The sequence below is a fragment of the Elaeis guineensis genome, chromosome 11, assembly GCF_000442705.2.
Source record: "Elaeis guineensis isolate ETL-2024a chromosome 11, EG11, whole genome shotgun sequence".
NCBI classification, from domain to species: domain Eukaryota; kingdom Viridiplantae; phylum Streptophyta; class Magnoliopsida; order Arecales; family Arecaceae; genus Elaeis; species Elaeis guineensis.
Genome location: NC_026003.2, coordinates 119,238,001 through 119,261,324, shown reverse-complemented (window position 1 = coordinate 119,261,324; position 23,324 = coordinate 119,238,001). Strand labels below are relative to the sequence as shown.

The 23,324-nt window shown below is 43.1% G+C and overlaps 2 protein-coding genes across 4 annotated transcripts; both read left to right on the top strand.

The window, feature by feature from the left end:
- Positions 1 to 9,250: 9,250 nt before the first annotated feature.
- Positions 9,251 to 15,842, top strand: LOC105053813 (4-coumarate--CoA ligase 2). Its single transcript, XM_010935111.4, has 6 exons — positions 9,251 to 10,837; positions 13,905 to 14,103; positions 14,360 to 14,505; positions 14,954 to 15,021; positions 15,133 to 15,235; positions 15,359 to 15,842. Exons 1-6 carry the CDS (start codon positions 9,773 to 9,775, stop codon positions 15,467 to 15,469), a joined length of 1,692 nt encoding a protein of 563 aa, XP_010933413.1. The 5' UTR covers positions 9,251 to 9,772; the 3' UTR covers positions 15,470 to 15,842.
- A 1,001-nt stretch (positions 15,843 to 16,843) lies between these two features.
- LOC105053814 (protein AE7) lies at positions 16,844 to 22,970 on the top strand. 3 transcript variants are annotated; one of them, XM_073246149.1, is made up of 7 exons: positions 16,978 to 17,118; positions 17,709 to 17,847; positions 18,976 to 19,158; positions 21,512 to 21,615; positions 21,720 to 21,819; positions 22,497 to 22,542; positions 22,677 to 22,970. In XM_073246149.1, exons 2-7 carry the CDS (start codon positions 17,797 to 17,799, stop codon positions 22,775 to 22,777), a joined length of 585 nt encoding a protein of 194 aa, XP_073102250.1. In that variant the 5' UTR covers positions 16,978 to 17,118; positions 17,709 to 17,796; the 3' UTR covers positions 22,778 to 22,970. The 3 variants fall into 3 exon arrangements, with proteins under 3 accessions (XP_019709233.1, XP_073102249.1, XP_073102250.1); XM_073246148.1 differs by lacking the exon at positions 17,709 to 17,847 and having other exon boundaries at positions 16,849 to 17,118; XM_019853674.2 differs by lacking the exons at positions 17,709 to 17,847; positions 21,512 to 21,615; positions 21,720 to 21,819; positions 22,497 to 22,542; positions 22,677 to 22,970 and adding an exon at positions 19,417 to 21,504 and having other exon boundaries at positions 16,844 to 17,118; positions 18,976 to 19,185.
- Positions 22,971 to 23,324: the final 354 nt, after the last annotated feature.

Here is a 23,324-nt window from a genome sequence, read left to right as displayed (position 1 = left end):
CGTGCGCATAGATACATTGGACAAGATGCTCCATGATACCATGAAGCCCTACAATGATGTCGCATATTTACATACACAGGCATGATTATAGGATTAGATCACTCTTATTCAACTGCAAACTGAAGATCCAGACTCAAAAAAAACTCATTGGAAATTACTAAATAATAGACAGTACTCGAATGGGGAGTAAATCATTTGATGCTTAAAGGAGGTGGCCTTTGCAGCTGGGTCCTCTTTTGCATGATAGTCCTCATCTTTGTGTGGGAAGCAGGTCCAGAAAAATCCAACAAACAAACCGGAAATGTAAATGTTTCATAGGATGACACTAATCACCGACAACATATATAAATTCATAATATTAATGCATTGAAGGGGGGTTGAATGGTAGGCCGCTTGTCAGATTCAACAGTGGGACCATGGAACGTGGCTGGGTCGAAGCATATGATGTCTTCGCCCGACCTCTGATGCCGACCTCATCTTGCATCGATATGGATCAGCTTGCTCTAATAATTTTTGGGATTTTTATAAAAATAATCATAATCCAATCTAATTTAATTGGTTATCTTGGCCCAACCTATAAATTTCATGGGATTTTGGGCCCAAACAACCAAGTAAATCCCAAGTGGAATTTAAGATGACAAGGCATAGTAAATTTGATAAGGTTAATTATATCTTCTTTTTGATGTCAAGAGTATTATTGGCTTAAGAAACGAATTCAACATAGATAACTGTTGGGGAATCCCCACCGACCGACTTACGGTCGAAGGGGCTGACTGACCGACCCCGACGGCCGACTCCGACTGGCCGACCGACCGACCGACTGGCCGACTCCGGCCAGGAAGTCTGATGGCCGACTCTCGCAACATGATGCTCGCCGACCAATGGAGGGGTCCGACACCACTCAGCTGGCTACCGACTTTGGGTCGGTCGGCTCCTCCAACCACCGTACAGCCGCCAGACGTTGTCAGCTCTGACACGGACATGCGGCGCAGTTACCTAGGGACATGATCCCGCCGAGAGCCGGGTCAACCCTGGTGATTGGACGGCCACACGGCGACATGACGTTTTCACGACGGCTCTGACAGTCCACAGTGAGTTGACAGTTCCTCACTTGTCCGCGCCATTAATGACGGCGCCATACCGTGCTCCACTATATATACCGGGGAAGGCAACAGTGCAAGGGATCGATCCGCCCGTCTCCCCCACATACGCAGGCTCGCTCCTCCCCCTCACTCTCTCTTTCTCAGAGCTCTCTGTCTGCATTTCACTGTTGCCCAGTCACCTCTCTGACTTGACCGTCGGAGGGTCCCCGACCGGAGCCGCCTCCGGTCAGTGCGGACTTCCTTTTGCAGGTGCGCGCTCCCCGGCGATCGGGCAACGAGGCGATTGGCCGCAACAAATTGGCGCGCCAGGTAGGGGACAGCATGACAAAGACAAGAGCTCAACGATCGAGAGTCACCGGATCGGCCAGGCGCTCTTCCCGTCGAGAAGAGGCCTCTCCGCCCCCACCGGCGGCGGAGCCTAGCTCTCCGCGCCCCGCGGTGACCACGGAGGCCCAGATTGCGGCCATCGTGCGGCAGATGACCGTATTGACCGACGCAGTCAAAAGCCTCCAGCAGCAACCGGCGGCCCGACCTATGCCCTCCAAGAGCAGCCGTCGACGACCGCGCCGATCCCTGTCACCTCCATGCGAGCGCTCCCAACAGCGCTCCCGCGGAGAGGAGGAGGGACGACTACGGCGCGACGACCGACGGTCCCAGCAGCCCTCTCCCTCTCCGTTGGAACGGGCAAGGAAGGAGAAGCGGCCGCGCACACCGTCGGCCTCCCTCTCGGAATCCTCCGGAGACTCCACTCCTGGGGTCTCCCAGCATCGACGAGCGGGCGACTACGAGCGACGGTTCGAGGAAATCGACCGCCGACTCGCCCAGTTGCAGATGGACGGCCAGAAGTCTTCGAACGACGTCGACTTTCAGACCGCCCAACCTCTCTCCCGACTGGTCCTTGACGAGCCGATTCCCAGTCGGTTCAAAATGCCGAACGTGGAGCCATACGACGGCTCCACCGACCCAGTCGACCACCTCGAGAGCTATAAAGCTCTCATGACGATTCAAGGGGCAACCGACGCTCTTTTTTGCATCGGCTTCCCCGCCACACTTCGCAAGGCTGCCAGGGCTTGGTACTCCGGTCTTCGATCGGGCAGTATCCATTCCTTCGAGCAGCTCGAGCACTCGTTCGTGGCCCATTTCAGCACCAGCCGAAAGCCGCCGCGAACGTCGGATAGCCTTTTCTCCCTCAAGCAGGGGGAAAACGAGATGCTCCGACACTTCGTGGCGCGATTCAACGTGGCCACGCTCGAGGTCCGGGACCTCAACGAAGACATGGCGGTTTCAGCCATGAAGCAGGGCCTGAGGTCGTCCCGATTTACTTATTCTCTGGACAAGACCCTCCCCCGAACATATGCCGAGCTACTGAAGCGCGCATACAAGTATATGCGCGCGGACAAAGGAGCGTCCGACCGACGCTTGGCCGAACCCAGAGGCCCGAAGGAGAAGCGGAGGAAAGGTCGGGAACCCGCCGAACCAAGCAGGCTCCCGACAGATAGTCGGGTCTCGCCACCCCGACGAATCCAAAAGTCACCCTGACGATGGAGTCCGAGACTGACGCATCGCAGGTATGACTCCTACACTCCCCTCTCCACTCCTCGTGCGCAGATCCTGATAGAGATCGAAGGAGCGGAGAATCTACGACGGCCTCGGCCTCTGAAGGCAAAAGGCTCCGACCAACATGGCCGATCGTCGATCGCCGAATCAACGGCTCGATCATCGATCGCCGAAATCGACGGCCTCGGCCTCTGAAGGCAAAAGGCTCCGACCAACATGGCCGATCGTCGATCGCCGAATCAACGGCTCGATCATCGATCGCCGAAATCGACGGTCTCGGCCTCTGAAGGCAAAAGGCTCCGACCAACATGGCCGATCGTCGATCGCCGAATCAACGGCTCGATCATCGATCGCCGAAATCGACGGCCTCGGCCTCTGAAGGCAAAAGGCTCCGACCAACATGGCCGATCGTCGATCGCCGAATCAACGGCTCGATCATCGATCGCCGAAATCGACGGCCTCGGCCTCTGAAGGCAAAAGGCTCCGACCAACATGGCCGATCGTCGATCGCCGAATCAACGGCTCGATCATCGATCGCCGAAATCGACGGCCTCGGCCTCTGAAGGCAAAAGGCTCCGACCAACATAGCCGATCGTCGATCGCCGAATCAACGACTCGATTATCGATTGTCGAACCGACGGCCTCGGCCTCTGAAGGCAAAAGGCTCCGACCAACATGGCCGATCGTCGATCGCCGAATCAACGGCTCGATCATCGATCGCCGAAATCGACGGCCTCGGCCTCTGAAGGCAAAAGGCTCCGACCAACATGGCCGATCGTCGATCGCCGAATCAACGGCTCGATCATCGATCGCCGAAATCGACGGCCTCGGCCTCTGAAGGCAAAAGGCTCCGACCAACATAGCCGATCGTCGATCGCCGAATCAACGACTCGATTATCGATCGTCGAACCGACGGCCTCGGCCTCTGAAGGCAAAAGGCCCCGACCAACATGGCTCGGTTGCCGATCGCCGAATCTATGACTCCGTCGTCGGCCTGATCAACAAATCGCCGAACCAATTGCTCAATCTACGTCTCGATCGTCGAGGACGTATCGGATTCTGCGACGGAGATCGAAGGAGCGGAATATCTACGACGGCCCCCACCTCTGAAGGCAAAGGGCTTCGACTAATGCGGCTGGCTGACTTGCCGACTTAGCTTCGACTAAGAAGGGCAAAACGCCAAGACGACCGCAGTCGCATTCGCGACATACCGATCTGGTCACGACCGATCGAAGGATATTCGGCTTGCCACCGTTTATCATACATCCCGACGCATACGTCCGACCAAGGGCTGGACAATGGATATTCGACTTGCCATCGTCATCCTATCCGAATACGTCGGATGCTACTCGACTATCAGATTCTGCAGAATGATCGTGTCGACGAGCAACGTTCGGAGGTTGGCCGACCTCCGACCCGACGTGCATGCTCGACCTACAGTCGGGACGACCGATATTGGATCGTTCGTTGATGTGATCGCCAGAGTCGGGGCAGGAAAAGACGGAACACCACTCCTTTCGTCCGAAGCCGTCGCCCACGTGTTCACGCGAGCCAACACGACATCGGGCTCAGGAGTGGAGGGGGGCAACTGTTGGGGAATCCCCACCGACCGACTTACGGTCGAAGGGGCTGACTGGCCGACCCCGACGGCCGACCCTGACTGGCCGACCGACCGACTGGCCAACCCCGACTGGCCGACCCCGACGGCCGACCCTGACTGGCCGACCGACCGACTGGCCGACCCCGACGGACGACTCCGACGGCCGACCGACCGACTGGCCGACTCCGAGGCCGACCGACCGACTGGCCGACCGACCGACTGGCCGACCCCGACGGACGACTCCGACGGCCGACCGACCGACTGGCCGACCCTGACTGGCCGACCGACCGACTGGCCGACCCCGACTGGCCGACCCCGACGGCCGACCCTGACTAGCCGACCGACCGACTGGCCGACCCCGACGGACGACTGGCCGACTCCGACTGGCCGACCGACCGACCGACTGGCCGACTCCGGCCAGGAAGTCTGATGGCCGACTCTCGCAACATGATGCTCGCCGACCAATGGAGGGGCCCGACACCACTCAGCTGGCTACCGACTTTGGGTCGGTCGGCTCCTCCAACCACCGTACAGCCGCCAGACGTTGTCAGCTCTGACACGGACATGCGGCGCAGTTACCTAGGGACATGGTCCTGCCGAGAGCCGGGTCAACCCTGGTGATTGGACGGCCACACGGCGACATGACGTTTTCACGACGGCTCTGACAGTCCACAGTGAGTTGACAGTTCCTCACTTGTCCGCGCCATTAATGACGGCGCCATACCGTGCTCCACTATATATACCGGGGAAGGCAACAGTGCAAGGGATCGATCCGCCCGTCTCCCCCACATACGCAGGCTCGCTCCTCCCCCTCACTCTCTCTTTCTCAGAGCTCTCTGTCTGCATTTCACTGTTGCCCAGTCACCTCTCTGACTTGACCGTCGGAGGGTCCCCGACCGGAGCCGCCTCCGGTCAGTGCGGACTTCCTTTTGCAGGTGCGCGCTCCCCGGCGATCGGGCAACGAGGCGATTGGCCGCAACAATAACTTTGGAGAAATTTGAGTCTTGAGCATTCTGATTACATGCAAGTTTCAAGAGAATCGGCTTAAATAAGCAATCCTCTATTTATATTATGATTTGAATAATAGATCTGAGATGTAAAGTATTGACATGATCCTTAGTCTTGTTCTTGTGAGTTGTGAAAATACTATAAATTGTATAGCATAACTCGGGTTTCTAATAATATACAGATCTGTTAATTTGAATATTCTGACAGGATTGGACTGAAAATCTAGCAAGAATTACCAGAAGGATGAAACGTCATAAGGAGGTAGCAGTTTCCAAAGTTAGATGCCTACACAAGGGTTGGGGTTGTATCTTTTGCATGAAAGAATAATTAATCTCCTCTCATGATACCATGGGATTACTTGTAGATATGTGGAATATCCAAACTATAATACAACTTTTCTGTCTCCATGTCATTATCGAGTACATCTTGATCTTAAAATCATTTTGCAATCCGATGGTCGAGCGTGTGAAGAAACATCAATCATTTTGTCGCACGAGAGATCCAAACAACCCAAACCTCCTACATGAGGCCGGTGCAGTAATTTTCTTTATTTAATCGCTATAGATTGCATGTTGGAAATGTTTTTCTTGTGTCTCTTCCTCCTCTTTTTTTTTTTTTTTTTACCCCCTTTTATCCCTTTATGTTCAAGCATGCGTCGCACTGTTACCCAGGTTAAATTTTTAAATAAAGCCAAGACATCCTTCAATATTTTGCTGCCCATTGCGTGTTTTAATATAAAAATAAACTTAGTTTATTCATCCTACCGTGCTTTGCTAACTCGTGCTACCAACCTTTGTAATGGACCCAACCCTCTCCCCATCGCATAGATGCACCGGACAAGATGCTCCATGATACCATGAAGCTCTACAATGTTGTCGTATATTTACATACACAGGCATGATTATAGGATTAGATCACTCCAATTCAACTGCATACTAAAGATCCAGACTCAAAAAAACTCGTTGTAAATTACTAAATAATAGACAGTATTCGAATGGGGAGCGAATCATATGATGCTTAAAGGTGGTGGCCTTTGCAGCTGGGTCCTCTTTTGCATGATAGTCCTCATCTTTGTGTGGGAAGCAGGTCCTGAAAAATCCAACAAACAAACCGGAAATGTAAATGTTTAATAGGATGACACTGATCACCTGACAACATATACAAATACATAATATTAAGGCATTGAAATGGGGTTGAATGGTAGGCCACTTGTCAGATTCAACAGTGGGGCAAGAACCATGGAACGTGGCTGGGTCAGAGTATATGATGTCTTCTCCCGCCCTCTTACCCCCGTCCTCATCTTGCATCGACGTGGGTCCAGAGTAGCTATCAGGCTTAGATAAGTCTAGTTTTGCGATACCTGTGAGGATTTGTGCGTGTGGTTTTTAATTTTTTGCCCACAACCATATGGTGACACTTCGTGGGGCCACATTCCATGTTCAGCCAACGGTTCCAAAGAGCCCGGAAACACTTGTACAAACGAGACGTGGCATTTAATCTGTCCTGTCCATAGGGATGGGGCCTACGGATACTATCTTAAGGATTTTTTTTTTTCTTTTTTTGGATGATGAAATATCCCAAGGAGTTGTTTTTGGTTGGAAGAGGCCCGCTGCTCAATGATGGACGAAAAGAACAAGAAAGTGACACATATACACGGTACGGTGAATTTGGCCCAACTAAAAATTATATTTACGCTAGATTTGAGAAGGTTATTGGCTTCTAGCCTAAGAGGATCATTATTCGTTGTCACGAGGAAAGTAGATATGTTTGGCATCTCCGTTCTCGTATTATTATGAAGATTTGAACCCTGAATTTCTTCAAAGTATACATATATGCATGCTATCGAGCATGTGCTATCTCGGGTCATTTATTTTCTTATTTAAAAAAAAAAAACATCTGAATTTTATTAAAGAGTAACATCAAAAGCATCAGCTGTCACAATACGAGCAAATGCAGGATAAAGCTGATCACCCTATGGAATCATAAATTCACCAACAAGCACTTGGCTAGAAAGCCAATCAGCAGCTTGATTTCCTTCATGATAAATATGGCGTACGGTAAATTTAGAAAATGATTGTTTCCATAAAGTAATTGGAGGTCCGGTTTCTTAATAGAAATCTCATCATCCACGAGTGGTGTTTACTACTATTGTGCAAATGTGCATTTTCTTGTGCTTCAGTCTTTCATGTTGTTAGGATGCAAAGGACTAATTGTTGGCAGAGTCCAGTTGTCATGGACAAAATTAAATCTTCGGCCATTTCTTAGGTTAGTAGGGAATGAATGAAAATAATTTCAACCCAACTTCTCCTATCAAATGGGAATGAATGAAAACAACTTCAACCCAACACCTCCTATCAAATGGAACACTACGTAACGAACATTGTGAAGCATTAGTTGCTTGACTGCATTTTGGTCATGCTCATGCTATCTCAATTCCCCCTTTTTTTGCTTGGTACACCTAGGGGTCTTCAAGACCCAGAACTAATAAGAAAACAGAAGAGAGTGAAAAAATGAAACAGAACAACATGCCAAACTCTAACAAAAATAATGACAAAAATAAGCGAATGGATGCAAAATTAGGTGGTAGTTGAATTAAGTTGGACTTTCCTTTTTTTTTTTTTCCTTGTAACCGTGTAGTTCCTAAATCACAAGCATCTCATGAGGCCTTTCAATTCACATCCCTTTTCCTTCTCTCTAGACTCTAGACATTTGTATATATGTTCATCTCTTTTTAGAGCCAATATAGATCATTGCAGTCACGCTTTATCAGTAAAGTTTATAACTTTTAGGAATGTTCGGAAAATTTGAGGGAGGGTTTGTTTCGAACCCATCCAGAAGAAATCAACCCTGATTTAATGCATTTACTAAAGGGTGCGCTTCATGGTTATGATGCTATCTAAGAGGTATTCGTTACAGGCATGTGATATATAGCTATTCCTGTGATGATTCTTTTCCTTGGATTTCTTTGACTGGCTTAAGGCTTTTCAATTGATTTTTCTGTTGATGTTTCTATTATTACCTACGCACCTGCCTAAAAGCCATCCTTCTTGCCTGTACATGATATCATGCCTAATGACTAACAATAACGTGCATGATATGGCAAAGGGTCAATACAAACATTATATATATATATATATATATATATATATATGTGTGTGTGTGTGTGTGTGTGTGTGTGTGTGTGTGTGTGTGTGTGTGTGTGTGTGTGTGTTTTGATTGGGCCAAAAAAAAATTTCTATCAAAAAAAAAATTCTTATAAAGAAGTATTTAACGGACATCTATGATGGCAAAATGTCACCATGTTAGGCTAATTTTATCATATTATATTACATTTTATTTTATATATACGTATGTATGTATGTATGTGCGCGGGTGTATGTGTGTGTCATTTTATATTTAATTTTTATATAGTTAGCATTCTACATGTACTTCGTGTAATTAGACATATATTTTGCATGCGTCAGATCGGTGTTTAGAAACTGTTATCTCTGTTCGATGCATAGCATACGCATTTGTACCAAGATCTAGTATTAAAAAAAAATATAAGTATCAAAAATCAAACTTTGAACAAATGTTTAGTCAGCATGGACTAACACATAATAGCGGTCAAAACGGGGACAGACATCGAGCTAAAAAAAAAAAAAAAAAAAAGGGATGGAAATGACATTATCAGGGACACGTGGCATAAGCCAGCCATGGATTCAAGTTTTGGATCTGCTTAGAAAAAGAAACGGCGAGGAGGGAAAGGTAAAAATGAAGTGCACGGGAGAAAAAACAAAATTTGTCTTTACTTTTGGGTGGTAAAAATGAATGGTGGTTAGGTAGGTGTGGTTGATGAGAGATGGACAGAGTAGGAGAAGAAAGGGCAGGTTTTATTGAAGGTGAGATGGGTGTGTGCTCCTTTCCACGCCTCTTGTTTTCCTATCTACCCCCGTCCCCCACCTAACCCCGTCTCTCCCCTATATTTACGGAACCCTCTTTCCGTCCCTTCTTCTCAGTTCTCACATGCTGCCCTCAGAACTCTCTCTCTCTCTCCCTCTCCCTCTCCAGAATTCTTGCTGAATTTCCTTCATTTGTCTCACTGTTTCCCTTCTAAGACAGGGGTTGTCAGGTTATAAGTTCTTTCGTTTCTTTTAAATCCACAACAAACCATAAAAATTGTTTTGCTCTTAGATATTGTTTTTGTGTTCTACATATCCTGCTATATTGATTTCTTTAGACGTTCGTGTTATTTGGATCCATTCATTCTAGCAAAGTTAGCAGTATCTTCATCTTCTAAAGATCGCCTTTTTTTTTAATCTCTGTCCCAGAGAAGAAACAGAGTTTCTCTGGTCTCTTGGCTAATATTTCTCTGCATGCATTTCTTTTGCCTCCCTTTTATATATACTGCCCAGTCCTTACTTCACCTCACCTTTCTTTTCCTCTGAACGCTCCTATCTTTCAAGGAACAACTCATCTCTCCTCTGTTTTCATCTGTCTATTAACAAAAGAACTTTAAACAGTCATGGCCATGATCTCTCTTGCTTCCCCTGACACCCAACCCCAAATCCCCACCCAAACCCACCAACCTGAAACCCCGCCACCCGAAACCACCATATTTCGATCGAAGTTCCCCGACATCCCCCTCTCCAACCACCTCTCGCTCCACGGCTACTGCTTTGAAAAGCTGTCCGAATTCGCCGACGCCCCCTGTATCATCTCCACCGACGCCGCTGGCAAGACCTACACCTTCCGCGAGACCCACCTCCTCTCCCGTAGGACGGCCGCCGGTTTCTCCAAGCTCGGCATCAAGCACGGAGATGTCATCATGGTTCTCCTCCAAAACTCCCCTGAATTTGTCTTCGCCTTCATGGGCGCCTCCATGCTCGGGGCCGTGACCACCGCCGCGAACCCCTTCTGCACTGCCTCCGAGATCTACAAACAATTCAAGGCCTCGGGTGCCAAGCTCGTCATCACCCAATCCGTCTACGTCGACAAGCTCCGCAACGAGAATTTCCCCGGGATTGGTGACGGACTCACCGTCCTCACACTCGATGCCTCTCCAGAGGGATGCACACCATTCTCCGACGTGTTGGAGGCAGACGAGACGGCGATTCCCGATATCACCATCGATCCAGAGGACCCTGTTGCGCTCCCGTATTCCTCGGGGACGACAGGCTTGCCCAAAGGAGTGATCTTGACGCACAAGAGCCTGATATCGAGCGTCGCGCAGCAAGTCGACGGGGAGAACCCGAACCTCTACTTGAAGACCGACGACGTGGTGCTGTGCGTGCTTCCCCTGTTTCATATATTCTCCCTGAACTCTGTCTTGCTCTGTTCTTTGAGGGCAGGGGCGGCGGTGATGATAATGCCCAAGTTTGAGATCACGGCGATGCTGGAGGGGATTCAGAGGCACCGGGTGTCGGTGGCGATGGTGGTGCCGCCGCTGGTGCTGGCTTTGGCGAAGAATCCGGTGGTCGAGAAGTACGACCTCAGCTCGATAAGGATCGTGCTCTCCGGCGCGGCCCCACTGGGGAAGGAGCTGGAAGAGGCGCTCAGAACCAGAGTCCCTCAGGCGGTCTTTGGGCAGGTGAGTTACTCTCGCTCGCTCTCTTCTAATGTTTCAGCGGTTAAAAGTCACCATTTCTTGTACCATCGGTTAGTTGGCCTCGTGCCATACCGTCCAAATCCACATGCTCGCATCAATTGATATATTCACCCACTGGTTTTATTTGTCACCTGGTGAGGATAGACGGCATACATTGCCATGCAGGTAAGGGCTTGTTTGGCTGTTCTTACGGTATTAGGTTGAAAAATTGCCATTCCATTGGATTAAGGGTCAAGATTTGGCTACAAATTTGATATAATTGGAATTGGATGATTAAGTTGTGTCTCAGAGATAGAGAATATTGTCATGAGCATGTTGATAAACTTTGTGAATGCTGATGTTTCAGCTTCTACAATGTGCATGTAATTTATAAAGACATTAGATTTTGGGCATGGGTATCGTTGAACATTCAAGGCTAATTGTTTTTGAAAGAATCTTATTTTTGTTTTTGAGAAAACTTTTTTGACTTTTTTGGTTGCATCTATCATGTCAAAAAAAAAAAAAAAAAAATTGATCTTTTTTCACAACACCAACCATTGGATCGCACCTTAAACAAATTTCAAAGCGATCTCTTTCTTCTATTTATCTATACAGATTTCAAAATAATCATAAAAAAAATGAAATCATTTTTTCACACAAAAAGAATAACTATGGAATATCGTACCATACCAAATCGATCGATACATCCTGTATCGAGTCGGACCGATAGAGAATCGATACAGTTTGACCGATTCAAATGGTATACCAGCGGAGGAGGGAGAGAAAGTGAGAAAGAGAGAGAGGAGGAGAGGGAGGAAGGTGGAAGCCATTGAAGGCCGACGATGGTCCGATGCGACCGTCGGAGGGCCGTGGAAATATTTGCGGCTCATCGGTTCGTCCGATAGAACTTTGAAACGAGTGTGAGAGAGAGAAGGAGGAGAAGATCATTAAAGATGGGTGCCTGCAGCATCACGATCGTGGATGTGGGCTTTACTGGGCCTGGGAGAGGGGGTGGCGGAAGCATCATGGGTGGTATCGCGGTCGCGGAACAAGGGCTATCTCTCCGATTCACACGATCTCTTTTTTTAAAAATGAAGATCAATATTGAAGCCAACAAATTATTTGCCGGTTTCATTGTTTAAAAGATTTTTAAAAAAAATCAAAATTAATAAAACCAACAAACTATTTGCCAGCTTCATTTAAGTTTTGATTTTTTAAAAAAATATAAAATAGGGACGTCGCTCCTATTTCATGCCTGTGGTACCGTGCACATGGACTGCACTGTCCAACGGTCACGGCGGCCAGTCGGAGACCATCCGGCAGCCTCACCCCCTCTTTCCTTTTCTTTTTTCCTCCCTCTCTCTATTTTTCTCTCTTTCTTTTTCTTTTTTTCTTCTCCCGATTTGGATCTGATGTATTCATCGGTTCGTTACCGGTTCGGTACAGTACAGAATCGTACCAAACCATATCGTCTGTCGGTCGAAATGGCTATCGGCACCGAGATGACGAACCTTAGATATAATCTAAATCTAATTTTTAAAGTGCTAAATTTATTCCCTTCGTATATTTCTATGTCTAGATTGGATAAAACTAGTGCAATCTATTTTGACTTAATCATAACCTAAACCTATCCTACTGTCTGTCCCTCTTTTTTTATTTTTATTTTATATTATTTTTTAATACTATCATTCAGAGTGAGCATCAAAATTGGTCTAGAGCGAATACCCATTAATCTCAAAAGGACAAAAAAAAAAAAAAAAAAAGTTTGTAAAGCTTTTTTCTCAATTATATTAAATTATTTGATATCAAAATGTGCCTTACATCTATTGAGGGAAACTGCCCTAGCCCATTATGGAGATGGCAATGATCGAATATGAGTCGAATTAGTTAATATTCATATCCATCTTGCAATTAAAATCTCCAATATCTACATCTACCCCATATCCATCATTGATCAAATAGAGATGCGAATTAAATTGAATCATATAAACGAGAGGATTCGGAGCAGATCAGATGAAAAACTCATAATATAAATATTATAAATAATTATAATTTTAAAAAAAAATAAAATTAAGATTATATTGAATCGGATTTGGAATAGAATATATCATTATTCGTATCCGGTCTTACTCTATTTTGAATATTTTTTTTAGATCTTATATCATTTTTTTTTAAATTTTAATCGGCTCAGATAAATCTATCTAATTCGTACCGGATATAAGTCAAATATACAGTGTATCAGCTAGAATTGCCGGTTACAAAAGAGAGGAGGGGGACAGAAAGAAAGCCGTATGTTTATTTTCTTACTCTCGAGGACAACCAGCATATTCTTGCTGCCTGCATTTCTGTGATATTTTGTCGTCTAGATCCACGTGAGTACAATCTCCTGGCAAATTAAAATTGTCCAGCGCAATTAGCTCCAATGGAACCAACCACACGACATACGCTCGAGTCCCTGGCAGATCCACTCGGACAACGATGGTGTTTGGAAATTTGGCCTACCATCCCAATTCCTAAGTAGAGAAATTCTTTGTGCACCCAGCGCGGATCGGCGAAATTTTTTTTTTTTTTTTTCTCGCACGCTGGCCGGTCCCGCGCGTAAGTCAATCACCGCGCGTAACAAATTTCTCTTCCCAGTTACCATGGCGGAGACCAGAAGACAAACCGGTGGTGGAGCCCAGGTAATAAAATAATAATGCCCAACTCCTTAAATAGTAAGGGTAATAAAATAATAATAATCGTTTCGTCGCACCTACCACATCGCTAGCGTCGCTCTTATCTACCCGCATGCCATTTCGAGCCACACTTCATACCTCCTTTTTATTAAAAAAAAAAATTGTGTGACAGCCACTACAAGATGGTGTGGGAGACGCATCATACCGAGACTTAGTGAATTTTTTTCATTAAGGATGGGAAGGAAATATTACCTAAATAAATAAATCCTTCTCAACGTTCAATTCTACTCTATAAGCAACACTCTACTTGATGAGAAAAGGCCCGAATAAGATGACCATGACTGAATTCAGCAACTTGTTAATGATTTTATCACAACTTTAAACTTTATATGCAGGGTTATGGAATGACTGAGGCTGGCCCGGTGCTATCAATGTGCCCTGCATTTGCTAAGGAGCCGATCGCAGCCAAAACAGGTTCATGCGGCATGGTCGTGAGGAATGCCGATCTCAAGGTCATTGATCCGGAGACTGGCTTCTCCCTCGGCCGGAATCAGCCCGGCGAGATATGCATCCGTGGACCTCAGATCATGAAAGGTACTACCAATTGTTTGTGATATGAGCTGAACCTAAGCCATGGTGGAGTGCACCATAAATGCCAAAAGTAAGATTTTTCAGCAGCAACTAATTGACGCCTTCAGTATATAGTATATGCCATCTTGGCAACTTTATCAAAATGTATAAAAAAATTAAAACTAAATCAAATAAAACAACTTTCAGCATTACATCTGCGCACTTATTCTATTTTCATGTCATGACTCCAAAGCATCAATGACAAATCAGGACATGACAGGTTATCTTAATGATCCTGATGCCACATCATCGACAATAGACGTGGAAGGCTGGCTACACACCGGGGACATTGGTTATGTGGATGATGATGATGAGGTCTTCATAGTGGATCGAGTGAAGGAGCTCATCAAGTTCAAGGGTTTTCAGGTGAACATTTCATCAATTTGTTTGCTCACGTCGGGTTATGACTTTCTCTTGATATACTGCAAGTAAAGGAAAATTGGAGACATATATCAGTATTAAAAGGTTTTGTTTTATTCCCAAGAGATCTTTATACAATATCTTTTGATTGAAATGAATACAATAATTTGATGCTGAGGATATACACTCCAAATATTTTGTTACAGTATGGTGACAGTCACTACTGTACAAGAATCATAATTTGTTAGTTGGTTGCTATCGCTTTTAATCATGCTCCTATATGATGATTGTTATAATCTTCCATTAGAAATTTACCAACAAACCCTATTAAAATCAAAACTAGAAAAATCCCCACGGATTTACATGTGAAAATAAAACCAAAGAACAAAATTTGCTACTATGGCCATAGCCTCTTTGTGATGGTTATTGCTTTTGGACTGTTGACATGATGCAGGTTCCACCAGCTGAGCTTGAGGGCCTCCTTGTCAGCCACCCCTCCATTGCTGATGCTGCTGTGATCCCGTAGTCTCGACAAACTCTTCTATTATCTTTGTTCACTTTAACTCTATGTCTTATCAATCCCTTAATGGAAATTTGTCACTCATTAGAAGAAGGATTTGGCTGTCATGACAGGCAAAAGGATGAAGCTGCCGGTGAAGTTCCGGTTGCTTTCGTTGTACGAGCTAAAGATGCAGACCTCACTGAGGAAGCTGTGAAAGAGTTCATAGCCAAACAGGTGGGTTTGATCCCTCATTCAACACAAACTTTGCAATTATAAATCTCCTTACCATTTCTATCTGCTGTTTCCAATGGTAGAGGCTAAGTAGTGTCTGACTTGATTTTTTTTATTTGGTATCAGGTCGTGTTTTATAAGAGATTACACAAAATTTACTTCGTCCACTCCATTCCAAAATCCCCCTCTGGAAAGATATTGAGGAAGGATTTGAGGGCCAAACTAGCCACTTCTTAAAAGCTGCCCGGACCGGAGCTTGGAGCTTGCAATTTAATTGTTTCATCAATGTTCTTTCAAGTGCTTAGCTTTGGGTTTCATTCATTCTGAACTCTGTACCCTTCGCTCAAAAGCAGGAGGGAACTGCATTTGAGAGATCAAATAAGTTAATGGTCGCCGATGCTTTCATTTATCATCTGGTTTTGCATTTTATGATCAGTTTCGATATGGTGTAACGCAATGAATTAGCCAGTGAGACTTCCAGTCAAGCTGTTGCAATCCCTCTTGGTACATTTTGGACCTTAAAGGTGGCATTCCCACTGTATCTATCAAAAATAAATAAATGAATGAATAGCTGCTTAATTTCTGAAGTAGCAGGCTATTCCTACACTCAGATTATCTTTTGTCTTACATAACAATATGAGGTCTAAAATCTGCACAGCCTCTATTATTTGCGCATTACAGTACTCATCTAAATCAAACATGCCTCTCTGTAAACGCGTATTTTGGAAAGATATAACCACGCTTGGTGGATTGAGATCTTTGACATGCTTTCATGTCATAGCTTTATATCTCCAAGGCCCCTATTTGGGTGCTATAGCTTTCATGCCTACGTAGAATGTTATGCATGGTAGGGAAGAAGCAAAGAATAGGCAGCTGGAGAAGATATGAGTCGGCTGGATAAATAATTAGAAATATGCCAAATCACTAATTTAAGCAGATTTTGATGTCCTCATGATCCAAGCATTATGGGACAACCCTAGCAGCCATCCTGCATGGCCCTCGAATAATAAGCATGCAAGGTTATGATAAGACTCGCAAAAACTCACCATATAGTCGGACTAAAAAAACATCCAGTTTTGAACCATACGAAAAGCTCATAGGTCATTAGTAATGTTAGGCATGAAGCAGCAACATCTGTCGGCCAGATACCGTGTGTGATAAATTTTCTGGTAATGTTTGAAGAGTTCATCTCCTATATCCAAAAATTCCTTCCTTTGGTAATATAAACTATTTTTACAATAAATACAAACTTTATGCATACTCTTAAATGACCAACATAGAGAAAGAAGAGAATTACATGTACACCAAACTGGATTATCAGATCCAACGAACTTGATCAATAGATTCATAAACATTACATGCCTCACAATGCCAAATAGTAGTTTATATAACAACCTTGGCCTTGTGCACATATTTTAGATTTATATTAGATCGAGAAAACAACAACTGAACCATTATTCAAGTATTAATTAAAAGAGAGAGTACTCCCATACATGCGGACGACGTGAGAGAATTATGTAGGGTAATTGCAAGGGAAAAGTTTAAACTATTGTCGGTGATTAAATTGCCGACGTAAGTTTAAACTACGCCATGTTCAAGGCACGTTTGTTCGGTACCGACCTCCACCGCTAGCAGCAGCAACATGCGAAGGCTTTCGTCGTATGATATCATACAACCTTGGATGCAAGAAAGCAATCCTTTCTCCGCGCCGTCCTCCTCCCCTCGTCCGCTCCGCTTCTCCTCCGTCGACAACCACCACCGTCCGCGGCGGCGCTCGTCTCCTCTCCCTCCTTTCCACGCGGAGGCACCGGCGACGGCGGCCTCTTGCCATCTTCTCAGAGACCACCTCCTCCTCTTCTCGTGCTCGTCCGGCGAGGGTTGAAGAGGTTCGCGATTCCGTTTCTTGTGGTTCCTTTTCTCTGCTCTACTGTTCTTCTCGTTATCGTTTTTTTGCATCTGGATGACTTGTTTGGGGTTCGTTTTCTTGGGGTAGAAACTTGTTTAGGATTTTTGGAATGATTTCTTTGCTATTCCCCCACCCGGGCGAAAGACTTAAGGTGATCTCGGGATTGAAACATAACTGCTTCTTGATGAACAATATTTGCGTGGATGATAAAATTTACATCCTTCTGTTTCGAATGATAAATCCGTGAGATGCTTTGGAGAGCATACTTTTTGATATCCGTGGTCGCAATTCTAGTAGAAAACCCTAATTCTTGAACTTCCCCCCATTTTCTATTTGTGTCAAGAATTCCAAATTGTTGTGGTTTTTGGTATAGCTTTCATTGGACTTCTGGCAGGCTTTATGATGGACAAAAATTTAATGCCACGATTAAAGCAAGAAGGCATCGAAGCGAGGAGGGTTTTTTTAAATAAAAAAAATAATATTTTCAGATAATTAGACACAAATTTATAATCATGTATGGCTTTCATTTACCTAGATTTTTTTATAATGCAAACTCACATTTCCATGCAGTTTTTTGGTCTGTGATGATGTCGTACACTTAGCTTGTTGCAAATTATGTGTGATATTGGAAGAGATTAAACATAAGGAGTCCAGTTCTATGGCCTTTATAATGAATGGATGTGAAGAATGTGAATCTCACGGTTGCAAGGTAATCTACTGAAAGCTCTGATACATATTTCAGAGGAACCCATTTGGTAACTGGACAACGAAAAAACATGACAATTTTTGGAATGAAATGCCATCAAGCTAGCATTTTTAAATTCAAAAATATGGAGCATTCCTTTCATTACTTGATTTTCTTTTTTCCCTAGAGTTTGAAAAAAAAATGGATTTTGTGATTTTTTTTTTGAAAAAAACAAATTTTGATGTCCCATGTAAATATGCAGATGATCTAGTAATTACAACAGGAACATACATACATGTATGTATTATATATTGTTCTTTGACACATATTTCATTTTTTAAACACTGAAAGACAAAATGGTTATGGTTCTACTTCAATTCCATTCTCATCTTATGCTTCATAAGCTGTCTTCTGTAAGCTGTCTTTACAAGCATCCTCTTTTTTTGTTTAATTATATGGAAATATACTATTAGTTTGAAAACGAAAATAATCTGGAGAGGGGTCATGAAACCTCACCTCTTAAATCTCAAGCCAAGAAGTGCCCCAAGTTGAGTATAGTTAAGGATAAATCACCAAAATAATAGGCTAAAAGATATAGAAGGAATGACTGCTGAACATGATGCAAATGTCAGTAGATGGTGCTGAATAATAAAATTAATTGCCAGAACTGAGGAGAGCTGCATCCTTTCCTAGATAAGATACTGCAACTAGGAATGAGATGAGGACTAGTCTTGGTTTCTAGATAGTCACCTCTGGGTTTTACAGTAACCTCTCTCTGTTTTTCTGCAACAATGATGTAATAACAATAATCGACTCTGTTTTTCTTTTAATATTCATGATGCCATCTTGCTATTCAAGCACCAAGTCAAACATTTCATAGCACCATATGGTATTTCTTTATGAAATGAAAAACAGTTAAGCATAAAGGCAGTGCATGGCTTCTTTCACCAAATGTAAGGAACATCTGCAAGTTTTGTGTTGGCTCTTCCTACCCTGCTGTGAGAGCCTGCTGGTGTTAGCATTTGGAACATCTTGACCATATTCAAAATGATAGATTGCTAGTCTTATTTATTCAATTAGATATTTTTTTATTCAATTATTATCATAACTATGACTACTACTTGGAGTTCTTGTCTTTTTTTTTTTTTCCAGGACTACATAAATAGAGGGACTTCCATTTGTTCACTGTCTCAGTTTGTGCAGCAGAAAATGGTTAGTGGGTTGATCAATGCTAATCCTATAGTGTATGAAAGAAAAGAAAGGCAGGTTCAGAGTGCACCAATTGACATAGATCAGTATGCTGACGAGCCTATAGATCAGCAAGAGATCTTTGATATCCTTCTAGTACATCAAATTTTACTAGTGATTATCTAATCTTATTCCTGATTTCCTTCTTATTTATTTCTTTTTTTACTTTGTGATTGTTTGAGCAGATCACTCAGTTTTCCTCTCGAAATATCCATTGTTAATTTTTCTCCATTACCAATATTTTTCCTTTTTGTTATAGTTATATTTGCCATAGGATTGTTTAAAACTTTTGTGTTTTGTTTTTCCCACTAAATACTAACATGAATGGTGGATTAATACACATAGGAGATGTGCAGTGCAGCTTCTGGAGAACATACAAAGGTTTTGAAGAGAGAAACATGAAGATCAGCGGGGCATTTAAGATATGACTTGAGGACTGACTTAAAAGACTGTTTGAAGAGAGAAACATGATGATCAGGGTGGCAGTTAAGATATGATTTGAGGACTGTCATGGTGGAAAGTTGATCTTTGACTTGGTCCATTAACTCTTAACTTACTTTGGGACCTTCAAAAAATGGCAAATGTGTTATGTTACCGAAATCTTCCTTTTTGTATATGTTGATCTAACTGCTGATGAAAATATTGGTTTAAGTGGCTATCCTTGTCTGTCGCATCATATTAGGTTTCTTTAAGATTTTATGGTGTTTTAGAGCACATTATGGGTGAACAGAGACAAGGTTGAATTGCAACAATGAACAATGCTTATAATCCAGATGTATTGTCAGAAATAAATTTTCAAGCCAATACTAGAGAGTACATCAGGGCACCATGTTGTCATCTGTGTTAGACTTTGTATATGGTTGTTTATAACAGCTCAGCTAATTGCATTAGTGGAGATACCATATCTGAATATGCTTTTTGAAGGATGGCTTAAATGTGGGAATTTACTTGTGGGCCACATGAAGGCAAAAAGGGATGTTCATGATTGAAAGCAAAGGTGATATTTTCAAATCATTATAATCTTCATCGAGGGATAAAAAGAACTTAGTATGTGGATGATCTTATTATATTTCATGCAAAAACCATGTTCTCTGCAGTATCTGATGCAAGGGATAAAAAGAAGTTAGTATGTAGATGATCTTATTATATTTTATACAAAAACCATGTTCCCTGCAGTATCTGATACAAGCTGAGACCAAAGATCCACAGAGAGAAAATTATTCTGGCTATGGACCCACAGATATATGATCACTCGGTGAACTTGAACATTTTTTGATTGTCAGAATTAGATATCAACGTTTAGGATTTTGTGTTATTTCTATGCCTGTGGTAAGAAAGCAGTGATGCACTTTGAATTACACAGTGGCCCATTCACCTGTGTTATTCCCGATGTAATTGAAGAAATCAATGGCTCATAGCTCGCAACATGGTACTGCTGTACTGGTTACTCCAACTTAATCCTCATGTTTGCCAAGCCTGTCAATGTGACTACCTGAGTCATCATGGAAAGGACTGGCATATGCATCAGGGTACATGATTGATATGCCAAAGAATTTCTTGTTGCTGTTAAGATTTCTTTTCAGTATGGGCAATATGACACGGGGTAAGCAGCTGAGTAGAAAAATGAATGGTTCTGCATATCTGAATCACAAAACAATGTTCCTGTTTTGAAGGGTTCACTGGACCAGTTTAACTAGCTCATCATTTTAACCTGCTAAGCTCGTGGACAGGTCCTTTTGGAGGCTGCTTTGGCCAGGGAAGACCTGGGTTCTTGGACTGATCTGGTGTGCACTACTCTCTTTTTACTGCTGTTTGTGCAATTTTGGGAGTCTAGTTAGATGAGGTACTAATAAAGGATAGTGAATGACACTTAGAGCACACTCAGATGTCCTTTAAACTGATGATTTTTGTGATTGCGCATGGTTTCTCAGATAGAAGTTATCATGTTTTAACAAAAAATGGTTTTTGATGGTTATTTTCCTTCCTCATCTCATGTTTCTTTTTAACTCCTTAGAAAAATCTTTCGAAAATTTCTATTTAACATATCAGAATTCTCAACAAAGATTATGGGTGAATACCAATTTGGTTTTAGCTTATTTTTTAGGGTTTCAGCAATTACTGCATGTTGAAATGTTGATTGTGATAAGACATGAAGATAAGACGTATAAATATTCAGTTATCCATATCTAGTGGACACTTCGATAGATGTTGCTAGTATTCTGCATCATCAGCATAATGTTGCCTTGCCCATTATGTCCATCTCATTTGTGTATTACAATTGGTTGTCTAGAGCTGCTTCTCTTCTCTCTTGTATCTATACTGCCTTTTGGGTTATATCCACTTAGTTGATGAAGCTGATCTATAAGTTTTGCTGTGGATCCAACATTATATACTCTCCATATTTTATGAGAAATGCTTGCATTCCTTAATAGTCTTAAATCACATTAGAGATATAAAGGATCCAGAACACCCATATTCATTGGAAGAATTGAAAGTGGTTACAGAAGATTCGATTGAAGTCAATGACAAGCAAAGCTATGTTAGGTGATGAATAAATACCTTCTGTTGATTCTGAAATGTACTTCTGTTGTTTGAATTTAAGTAGTTATCTTTTTTCCCCATTATAAAGAATTATTTCTTTTGTCTAGGGTCACGTTTACTCCGACAGTTGAGCATTGTAGTATGGCAACTGTTATTGGACTTTGCCTACGTGTAAAACTTATGCGTAGTCTTCCTTCTCGTTACAAGGTAAAACAGTCCATCTAGTACATGTTTATAAATCAAATCTATCATGGCAATGGATTATCCTTGAGTTATAATGTTGTGCATTTTGGCCAAAGTTAACTATGGAAAAAAAAAAAAAAAAAACTTACAAAGAGAAGAAAGAGATATATTTGATATAGAAGTTTCATGAATTATTTCCTCATTTGTTATATTTAATTTCCTTATTGACTTTGGGATGGTTTACTTTCAAAGTAGATGTTCACCCTTCTCCAGATCTTTCATCAATGCTTGATAAAATGGAAAACATGTTCAGGATAGTTACCATATGTTAACTGTCTTCTCGAGGGGCCACAAGCTGGCCTTTGTGTTCTTTTTTAACTGTGGGTTATTAATGCCAATGTAAACCTCTAGGCCATATATTGTTGTTTCCTTTCGGCCTTGGCCCAAGGGGCGTATGTGGTTTTAGCCGCCATCAGAATGAAAAAAGAAAATGACTTAAAAGAGAAAGCACGTGTTTTTTCTTTTTTTAAAAAAAAGATTATTATTATTTGGAAAGCTGTCATCATTTTCTTATACTTGCTTCTGTGTGATGAACAACTTATGTTGATGTTTGATTCTCTGGTTACAGTAGTTATCAGCCTTCATATCTGGTTAAGATAAAGTGATCTATGATCTTGTAATCCTTGATTCATTTTGTATAGGTGGACGTTAGGGTAGCCCCTGGAACACATGCGACTGAAGCTGCTGGTATTTCATCATCATACTCATCACTGCATTTGATAGTAATTGCCAGTATTTCTGTTGATAGCGCGATACATGCATATACATGCATACATACATCCATATATTTCTAAGATCGCTTTATTTCTCAATTCTTGCAGTACATAAGCAGTTAAATGATAAGGAACGTGTAGCAGCGGCACTGGAAAATCCAAACCTGTCTGGAATGGTGGACAAGTGCTTAGCACCCACCTTTGCGTGATGTGTAGATGTGATCAGAATTGCAGGGAACAAGATGATCTCGGTTTTGCGTGGTGTTGTATACAGAACATGAATGGTCATCCTTTCGGAATTGAGTGATTACCTTCAGATTCCTCGGATGGTGCTGGATTATACACGGGTAATTTTGAGCTGTGTTATTGTCAACCACAGCTAGATCCAATTACTTTTCTTTATTGGTGTCCTGCACTGGTGGATAAACAAATTACTTTCCTCTTTTTTGCTTTTAAAAAAAAAAAAAGAAAAAGAAAATATGAGCGGTGGAGAAGGCACGTTCTCCATTAAACGAAATCTTTTGACGACGCAAACGCTGAAGAGGAAAAATGACCGATAGGCAGAGATTTTGGTTGATCTATTTCTTGCGGATTTTATAATTCAATCTATTTCGTATTGTCCTTTTATAATTTTATTGAAAATATTAATCAGGTAGACCATCTTGTGTTGGTCATTTATAATTTGACATCAAATAACAATAGGGCTATAAATACAAGGGTGCCCGTAATGTCCAACATGTCAACCGAGGAAGCGGC

Coding starts and splice junctions, on each gene's coding strand:
- LOC105053813 (XM_010935111.4), top strand. CDS start 9,773: ATGGCCATGATCTCTCTTGCTTCCCCTGACACCCAACCCCAAATCCCC. Junction 10,838..13,904: donor CTCAGGCGGTCTTTGGGCAG/GTGAGTTACTCT, acceptor CTTTATATGCAG/GGTTATGGAATGACTGAGGC. Junction 14,506..14,953: donor TCAAGTTCAAGGGTTTTCAG/GTGAACATTTCA, acceptor GACATGATGCAG/GTTCCACCAGCTGAGCTTGA.
- LOC105053814 (XM_073246148.1), top strand. CDS start 16,894: ATGATATCATACAACCTTGGATGCAAGAAAGCAATCCTTTCTCCGCGC. Junction 19,159..21,511: donor ATCAGCAAGAGATCTTTGAT/ATCCTTCTAGTA, acceptor ATAGTCTTAAAT/CACATTAGAGATATAAAGGA. Junction 22,543..22,676: donor ACATGCGACTGAAGCTGCTG/GTATTTCATCAT, acceptor CAATTCTTGCAG/TACATAAGCAGTTAAATGAT.